At 47.4% G+C, this 9,744-nt stretch overlaps 1 protein-coding gene across 1 annotated transcript; it reads left to right on the top strand.

The window, feature by feature from the left end:
- The first annotated feature begins 4,375 nt into the window (after positions 1-4,375).
- LOC131750003 (C-X-C chemokine receptor type 2) lies at positions 4,376-9,332 on the top strand. Its single transcript, XM_059052140.2, has 2 exons — positions 4,376-4,443; positions 6,636-9,332. Exons 1-2 carry the CDS (start codon positions 4,428-4,430, stop codon positions 7,718-7,720), a joined length of 1,101 nt encoding a protein of 366 aa, XP_058908123.1. The 5' UTR covers positions 4,376-4,427; the 3' UTR covers positions 7,721-9,332.
- Positions 9,333-9,744: the final 412 nt, after the last annotated feature.

Raw genomic sequence — 9,744 nt, 5'->3', positions numbered from 1 at the left:
TTTGAATGAAAATGGCTGAATACATTTTTTTTTTCAGATTGCAGAATTAATGCTCATTTTAGAAATTGGGCCCCATCAAAGGATATAAGCAAGAAAGCAAATATCCGTAATCCCAACACCCAAAGATAACCACTGTTGACATTTCGACTCTTATTTTCTGCCTGTGTCCATACATCCATACATTTATTACAAAATGTTATCATCCTGTACATTCTGCTTCTATTACAGATACCTTTCTGCAGCATTAATAGTAGCTATACATTATTGTGTTTAATAGAAACATAGTGTTCCATTTTACAGATCTACTATAATTTGTAAAAAAAAGTTTTTCGAAGGGCGTTGAAATATTACCAAATTTTATTATTATAAACAACTCCGAGATAAACTTTATCCTCCCTCTTCTTCCCTGTTCCTACTTCTTTCCTTCCCCCACGTAAGTGGGATTGCAGGGTCAGAGGGTTCGGATTGTTTAGGGAGTCTGATACGTATTCACCCAACAGGACGGTATATAGACCGTTAAAAGTCATGAAACATTTATTATCTGCCGGATACTATACTAAGCACTTTAATTTACTCAATGATCCTCATACCAACCCTATGAGCTGGCTCCTGCTTCTAGTCTCATTTTACAGAGGAGAAAACTGAGGCACAGAGTGGGTATCTAGCTTCCCAATGCACACAGCTGGCCAGGGACAGAGCTGGGATTTGCACCGAGGTGATTTGATTCTAGAGCCTGTGATCTTACCCCATTTCATCATCACATAGCTCCATGAAGCAAGTATCCCCATTAAACATTTTTTTTATTTATCTGGTTGGTTGCACTGGGTCATAGTTGCGGCAGGGGGGGCTCCATACTTGTGGCATGTGAACTCGTAGTTGCGGCATGTGGGATCTAGTTTCCTGACCAGGGATCAAACTCGGGCCCTCTCCATTGGGAGCGTGGAGTCTTATTCACTGGACTTCCCACCAGGGAAGTCCCAAGTATCCCCATTTTTATGGGTAAGGATATTTTGATACATGTTAAGAAACATGTCCAAGGTCAAAAACTGTTAAAGGAAAGCCAATGTTTGAATCATGGTCTGTCTGCCTCCAAAGCAGGGATTTCTGGGTTCCTCATGAGGATTTCTGAAGAGTGTCCTCAGCTGGGGTCTCACCGGCTCACTCTCCAAGGTTCCTCTCTGGCTTCCACCAGAGGCTGGCAACCAGGGCTGGGAGGTCTGCACCCCCAGGACACACCCCTGTCAAGTCCTGCCATTATCTGACTGTCTGACTGGACCCAGTGACACACTGACATTCCGTCCTCTCTCCTCTCATCCTAGATCACTGTTGGATTCCAGAACTCTCTCAGTTGGTCACAGTTTTGGTTGCGTGTACCAGACAACTCCATTTGAATTGGGCTTAACAACAAAGACAATTTACTGGTTCATGTAACTGAAAAGTACACAGAGAAGAAGACCTCTGGGCACGGTATGTTCAGGGCCCTGGCTCTGTTTTTCTGTGATTCTCTCTGTCCTGTCCTCCTCCAAGTGTTAGTTTTTGTCTCTGGATTGGTTTGCCATTTATGGTAGCAAAATGATTTGCAGCAGCAACAAGACTACATACTTGCTTTTCCACAGTCATTAAACAACCATCCTGAACTTGGCTCTGAGTGGATCATCTTAGGTCACATACTCGCCCTTGAACCTGTCACTATGGCAACGGAGACCATCACCAGGGAGAGGGGTGAACCTTCTCCTCCACCTCCCTTGCCTCTACTTTGGTCCCCAGGTCTAAGTGGATTCTTCTGCAGGGATGAGAAGAGATGATGATGCTGGCATCAAAGCTGACAAAGGGGGCTTCCCTGGTGGCGCAGTGGTTGAGAGTCCGCCTGCCGATGCAGGGGATGCGGGTTCGTGCCCGGGTCTGGGAAGATCCCACATGCCGCAGAGTGGCTGGGCTCGTGAGCCATGGCCGCTGAGCCTGTGCGTCTGGAGCCTGTGCTCCGCAACGGGAGAGGCCACAACAGTGAGAGGCCCACGTACCGCAAAAAGGAAAAAAAAAAAAAAAGCTGACAAAGGGACGAAATAGATATCCTTACAGCTATACTGTGCTGTTCACATGGTCTTGCATAGAAGCTGCCATTTCTAAAAGAGAATGGCAAGAACAGGCCTCTGCATTTTGCCAGAGGACTGGCATTTGGGCTGCACATGTCACAACAATCTTTGTGGCACTGGATGTTCTGCACAGAATGGAAAAATGCTCTCCCATTAGGAACATGATAGATCCATTTAAGAGGGAGCCATTATAAGTGGAAAGTGACGTACGGAAGATACGTTGGGTGGGTGAACTTGCTGGAACATTTTCAAGTGGGTAAAATTTTATTCCAAGCACATCTGTATGTGCCTTTCCCCCTCCTTCGGTGAAATGCTCTTTCCCACCATGAAGGGAAAGATTCTTTTCAACTCTTGTCCTCCAGATCGCCCTCCCACTGGAGACCTAAGTTACCACCATTGCCACCCCCATGCTCATCCAGAGGGGCTGCTTCCCTTTTACTCCTCGGGTTTGAGGGAGTACCAGAACCTTCCCTAGGACCCCAGTGATTAGTTGAAATAGACCGGAACGCTGAACCAACTTGACTGAGGGCCTGGGAAAGCAGAAGGGAATTATACAAAAAAGAGGAGCTTAAAACCAGGTATTAGATCAGGTTGCTCTCTCCCTGGTCTTTCTCAATGGGTCTCTTCCTTGCAAAGACTTCCCTGTCCAGTGACTGCTGCCCCCTCGTGGCAAATACTCTCTCAGCTTGCACTTGAGTGTGTATAGGCTTTTGCAGTACACAACTTGGGCAGTCTGTTTTCTCTTGTGTTCCCTATCTTCTGCTCCAGGAGCTACCTTTTCCCTAGATGATTAATAGGAGTAATGTCTGCTCCCTCGAGGGACTACCCCATCTTCAAGTTCTTTCTAGTCTAGGCATCAGATCACAATTGGTCAACACCTGTAAAAGCAAAGCCTGGGTAACCCCAGGGCAATTGTCTCCTTACCTTTCCTGCTATTACTTATAAAGGATAAGAGAACCCAGGAGGAGAGCATGACTTAGTTTAAGAAATATGCTTGCCCGTGGCAGAATTGTAGGTACCAGTGCCATGAGAAATTCGGCATTTATGGTAGGGGCAGTATTTACGCTTGCATAGGTTAGCACCAACTCTAAACAGTAGAGGATGGTTTGGGAAGGACAGGCAGACCAGCTCGGCTGTATGGAAGTACAGCTTCCAGGCACATCTTATAGAAACTGTGTGGCTTCAACTGATAGACACCCTGAATCATGGTGGGGATCCACGATGCATGAATCAAAGGAGATATGACTAACGTCACTTATTCTACAACCATTGAGTGAGCACTTACTCTGTTTCCTGGCAGAAAATTGGAGAGGGTCTCTGGCAGCCCACGGTCTAGTGGGACAGGCTGACTTGTAAACACATCATTACAGAACGATAGGGTTCATGTTATAATGGAGAAGTGACTAAAGTACCAGAGGTAAAGCTAAGGGACAGACATTAGCTGCTGCGAACAGCGGAGGCAGGTTCCCAGAGATGCCATCCATCATTACTGAGAGTGGGGAGAATGACATGACCCCCACTCCCCCATTCACCAACTGCCCCAGCTCCGATGGTCTCCCTGTGGTCCAGCCAGATTCCAGGAGTGGCCCCCCGCCTCAGGGCCATTCTAATCAACAATCGTGAGTTGGCAGTGGTTGTACCAAGGAGCGACTGGCGGTGGAGGGGGTTTAGTTCTCCCTCCAAAGCTCCACCAACAAAGATTTTGCTTCAGCAAATGTTTCACAATTTTAAAAGATATTTGAAAACTGTTGAAAACTGTTTAGGGTGTGATTTCATGGACCGACAAGCTTTCTCCACCAAAGCGTCCCAAAGAAGTCTAGAGTTTAAGTAATAATTGTGTGCTTGCTGTCCAAATACAGGTCAAGTGCAATCTTCTACCTCCTTCCCACTGGGTTGCCCCCTCGTCCCCACTAGTGGAGGACTCCTACAAAGCCCTCCTACTTTGAATTCATTCTGAAGTCTCTACTATGCAAAGTCAAGTCTTTTGCCCTTTATTCATGTCAGGCAAGGTGGAAGCTTGCCTGGAAATAAATGGAAGTAAATGCAAGAAAAGGAAGACAGTAGAAATAATCATCCACAGAGTGGAGAATTCAGATAATGGACACTGAACTCCATCTTCATGCCTGGTTCCCCTGCTTGGACGTGTGGACCCTGGGAGTCTCTGATGCCCTGTGATCGCTTGACTTAACCTGTTCTCCAAATGTAGACATGGGCAGGGCTCAGGGAGGAGCTGGGCTGTGACGTGCCTTCCCTATTTCATTTTATTAATCAAGTTCTCTCTCAGTGTTAAGTCACTCTTGTCTCTGAATTCCAGGCTCTTAGAGTTGGACACACATGGCCAGTGACTCAGGTAGGAAGACACCTCTGTTTGCCAGGACTTTCTTTGGGGCAGGGTGACTTGGTTTGACTGTATTTTAGAAAATGCATCCATTTGTCTGGGACCTGTGACTTCTGCTCAGTTGACTCCCTGCCTCCTCGCTTGCGACCGTGTATTCAACCCTGTCCTTATACATGGTGACAAGGAGGCCACGGCTGTCTCATCTCCTCCTTTCATACCTCTCCCTGTTACAGGGAAGAGGATGACTTTCCCCAATCTGATGTTTATTGCTTTGCCCTAAGACTTTGTCTTCTGTGAAAATGCAGTCCTGGCAGGGATATTAAAATGTGTAAATCAAAATGAACTCATAGAACCTCAGGCTTAGAAGCACCTCAGGGGTTATTGACTCTGCCTCCTTCAATTTGGATGAGAAAATGGAAATCTGTAGAGGTAAAAGGGCCCATCCAAGGTCATGTAACATATTAATGACAGAATCAGGATAGGGTGAGGACTGGACACCAGATATCCTTATTTCCAGTCTTGGTAACTTTTTATAGGTTTTCAGATTGTTCTCGGAAGAGCCCTGGGTTTTTTTTTTTTTTTTTTTTTTTTTTTTTTTTTTTTTTTTGCGGTACGCGGGCCTCTCACTGCTGTGGCCTCTCCCGTTGCGGAGCACAGGCTCCGGACGCGCAGGCGCAGTGGCCATGGCTCACGGGCCCAGCCGCTCCGCGGCACGTGGGATCCTCCCGGACCGGGGCACGAACCCGCGTCCCCTGCATCGGCAGGCGGACTCTCAACCACTGCGCCACCAGGGAAGCCCAGCCCTGGGGGTTTTGTGGGAACCTCCATAGTGGCTGTCTGGATGGAGAGAGCGGCACACCCTCCCTCCCCAGTAGATGAGCTTTTATCTGTTTTCCATATTGGGCTTCTGGTAAGATTTTGCTTCAGCAAATGTTTCACAATTTTAAAAGATATTTGAAAACTGTTGAATGATTCTGTGGATGTTTAGGGGGTGATTTCATGGACCAAGATGGGGGCTTCTCTTAAATGTTTACACTTCCTTTAGACAGAGGACCCCAACATTTATTGCTCCCTTAGAGAAAACGCTTAAAATACACTTTTTTTTTTTTTTTTTTTTGGCTGCACCACACGGCATGTGGGATCTTAGTTCCCCAACCAGGGATTGAAGCATGGAGTCTTAACCACTGGACCGCCAGGAAGGTCCCCTAAAATACACTTTAATGCAATCCATTGCTATAATTTTCTTCCCTCAGTAGATTTTAAGAAGGTTAAACAAGAATCAGGAAGGGAATTCCCTGGCAATCCTGTGGTTAGCACTCAGCGCTTTCACTGTTGGGGCCTGGGTTCGATCCCCGGTCAGTGAACTGGGAACTCAGAGGCTGCACGGCACGGAGGGGAAATTACATAGAAAGGGACATCTGAGCAGATGAAGACATCTGAGGAAGGTTTGCCTCCTTCTATTTTGCCTGATTCTGGCCCTCCCATGAATGTATAGGACCAAGCTGGTCCTCCCATCTGAATGCACAGACATGGCTGAGGATGCAGAAAGCCAAAGAGAGCACAGAGGCAGTATTATAGGTAGAGCTGATGCCGTTGTAGGGCCGACCAACAGCAGAGGTTTTTCCCTGTAGTCCATTTTATCCCACACTCAAGCCTCGGAGTTATGGAAAGTTGACAACACGGTGAAGCTGATCTCTAAAGCAGACCGAGATAGAGATGAAAGAAGGGATCTCCAGCTACCAAACTAGCAGGGAAGCAGAAGATATCCCAGTAACCATTATCACGTCCTTTTAAATTACTTACTTACTTACTTACTTACTTAATTTATTGGCTGCATTGGGTCTTCATTGCTGTGCGGGCTTTCTCTAGTTGTGGCTAGCGGGGGCTACTCTTTGCTGTGGTGTGCAAGTTTCTTATTTTGGTGGCTTCTCTTGTTGCAGAGCTCAGGCTCTAGGTGTGTGGGCTTCAGTAGTTGTGGCATACGGGCTCTAGAGCGCAGGCTCAGTAGTTGCGGTGTGCAGGCTTAGTTGCTCTGCAGCGTGTGGGATCTACCTGGACCAGGGCTCAAGCCTGTGTCCCCTGCATTGGCTGGCAGATTCTTATCCACTGCGCCACCAGGGAAGTCCCATTATCACATCCTTGATGAGAGTGACTTGAATCTGAGTTACTAAATCACTTTTCCTTCCTTCTAATTTTTCAACCAGATCAAACCATGACTATCATCCTGAGTGATTTGAATTACACTGATTTTTGGGAGTTGTTTGAGGAGTTTGCAAATATCACCGGCACGCCACCCACAGACGATCATCATTATAGTCCCTGTAAGATGAACACTGAGACACTCAACAAGTATGCCGTGGTCATCATCTATGCCTTGGTCTTCCTGCTGAGCCTCCTGGGAAACTCCCTGGTGATGCTGGTCATCTTATACAGCCGGGTGGGCCGCTCTGTCACCGATGTCTACCTGCTGAACCTGGCCATGGCTGACCTGCTCTTCGCCCTGACCTTGCCTATGTGGGCCACCTCCAAGGCAAAGGGCTGGATCTTTGGCACACCCCTGTGCAAGGTGGTCTCACTCCTGAAGGAAGTCAACTTCTACAGTGGTATTCTACTGCTGGCCTGCATCAGCGTGGACCGCTACCTGGCCATTGTCCACGCCACACGCGTGCTGACCCAGAAGCGGCACTGGGTCAGGTTCATATGTTTAGGCATCTGGGTCCTGTCCTTGATCCTGGCCCTGCCCGTCTTTGTCCTCCGTGAGGCTTATCAGCCACCCTATTCCAGCCCAGTCTGCTACGAGGACATGGGTGCCAATACAACAAAATGGCGGATGGTGATGCGGGTCCTGCCCCAGACCTTTGGCTTCCTCCTGCCCCTGCTGGTCATGCTGATCTGCTACGGACTCACCCTGCGCACGCTCTTTGCGGCCCACATGGGGCAGAAGCACCGGGCCATGCGGGTCATCTTTGCTGTCGTGCTCGTCTTCCTGCTCTGCTGGCTGCCCTACAACCTGGTCCTCGTGGCAGACACCCTCATGAGGGTCCGGGTGATCGCGGAGACCTGTGAGCGCCGCAATGACATTGGCCGGGCCCTGGATGCCACCGAGATCCTGGGCTTCCTCCACAGCTGCCTCAATCCTCTCATCTACGTCTTCATTGGCCAGAAGTTTCGCCACGGACTCCTCAGGATCATGGCCATCCATGGCCTGGTCAGCAAGGAGTTCTTGGTCAAGGACGGCAGGCCTTCCTTTGTTGGCTCTTCTTCAGGGAACACTTCTATTACCCTCTGAGACTGCACGCAGGGCTCCTCCCTTCCCTTCAGCATTGGCCCCAAGCCGCATGTCCTCTGGCTGCTCGCAGCCTTGTGTCAAGGCAGTCTCCCGTTGTGGTTACAGGAAGTTGCTGAGGCCACATCCTTACTAGGTCCTCAGCTATGCATTTGAAAGCCCTGGCCCCTACCTCTTACCGTAATTACCATGTCAACTGCTAGAGCTCAGTCCATCCTACCACTGAGACCACAGCACTCTGTCTTCTGGCAGACATTCTTTGAAGATATTCTTTTAAGTGATTACAAAAAGTTCCCACCATTGGGAGGCATTAGTGTCAAACACCATTGGTTGCTTCCCCAATTCTCCCTTTCCTTGCTGGCTAACGAAGTCCACCTCCCTTGAGAGAGGCTGAAAATGACAGATACTCACTTTCTAAGACTCCCTTAAACTAAGAGTGGCCATATCATTTGGTTCTGATTAATAAGACTCAAGGACAATAGTGTGCTGGTAAACCACTTTCCTCAGAGAAAGTCTTAATGTTCTGTGGTGTAAAAAATGCTCTTGCCATGGCCGATTTCAAGGGTGGTAGTGTTTAGCAACAAGCTCATAAAATCTAGAAAATGTAATAATCTGCTTTCACAAACTGGCTTCAGTGCACTATTGCACTGAAGAGGAAGTCTACTGGGACCAGGGGACTCCTGGCATATACTGCTGATTTAAAAGACACACACAGTCTGAACCTTTAACACTGTGTGGTGATGACAGCATCAATTCGTGAAAAGTTCCTGAAGTGGAAGGTGAATCCGAGGGATCAAGACTGAGGCTGTATACCCTGAAAAAACCATAATTCAAAAAGACACATGCACCCCCAATGTTCACTGCAGCACTATTTACAATAGCCAGGACATGGATGCAACCTAAATGTCCATCGGCAGATGAATGGATAAAGAAGATGTGGTACATATATACAATGGAATATTGCTCAGCCATAAAAAGGAACAAAATTGGGTCATTTGTAGAGACGTGGATGTACCTAGAGACTGTCAGACAGAGTGAAGTAAGACAGAAAGAGAAAAACCAATTTTGTATATTAACACATATGTGTGGAATCAAGAAAAATGGTACAGATGAACCTATTTGCAAAGCAGAAATAGAGACACAGACGTGGAGAACAAATGCATGGACACCATTGGGGGGAAGGGGTGGGGTGAATTGGGAGATTAGGATTGACATATGTACACCACTGTGTATAAAATAGATAAATAATGAGAACCTGCTGTATAGCACAGGGAACTCTACTCAGTGCTCTGTGGTGACCTAAATGGGATGGAAATCCAAAACAGAGGGGATGTATATATACATATAGCTGATTCACTTTGCTGTACAGCAGAAACTAACACAACATTGTAAAGCAACTATGCCTCAATAAAAAATTTTTAAAAAAAAGAAGACAAAAAAAAGACACACACACATACATATCCTTGGTTCTTGCCTTTGAATACGGTTATAGGATATGATGTATAGAGCTGAGCCAGTTACTTTGTGACAATGAGGCAAAAAGTGTGCCCAACACACTTAGGCTGGTGGAGCCAAAGGATAAAAAGGACCTGAGAATAAAGAGCCCAGAATACACGATAAATGGTCAAATGACTTTATTTATAAATTTGTTTGGCTGCATTTGGTCTTCGTTGCTACGCGTGGGCTTTTCTCTAGTTGCAGCGAGCGGGGGCTACTCTTCATTGTGGTGCATAGGATTCTCACTGCAGTGGCTTCACTCGTTGTGGAACATGGGCTCTAGGCGCTCGGGCTTCAGTAGTTGTGGCACATGGTCTCGGTAGTTGTGACTCATGGACTCTAGAGTGCAGGCTCAGTAGTTGTGGTGCTTGGGCTTAGTTGCTCCACGGCATGTGGAATCTTCCCGGACCAGGGCTCGAACTCGTGTCCCCTGCATTGGCAGGCAGATTCTTAACCACTGTGCCACCAGAGAAGTCCCGGGTCATATAACTTTAAACAAGGGTGCCAAGACTATTCAATGGGCGCTTCCC

The sequence above is a fragment of the Kogia breviceps genome, chromosome 2 (genome assembly GCF_026419965.1).
Source record: "Kogia breviceps isolate mKogBre1 chromosome 2, mKogBre1 haplotype 1, whole genome shotgun sequence".
Classification (NCBI taxonomy): Eukaryota; Metazoa; Chordata; class Mammalia; order Artiodactyla; family Physeteridae; genus Kogia; species Kogia breviceps.
This window is presented reverse-complemented; position numbering and strand designations above follow the sequence as displayed.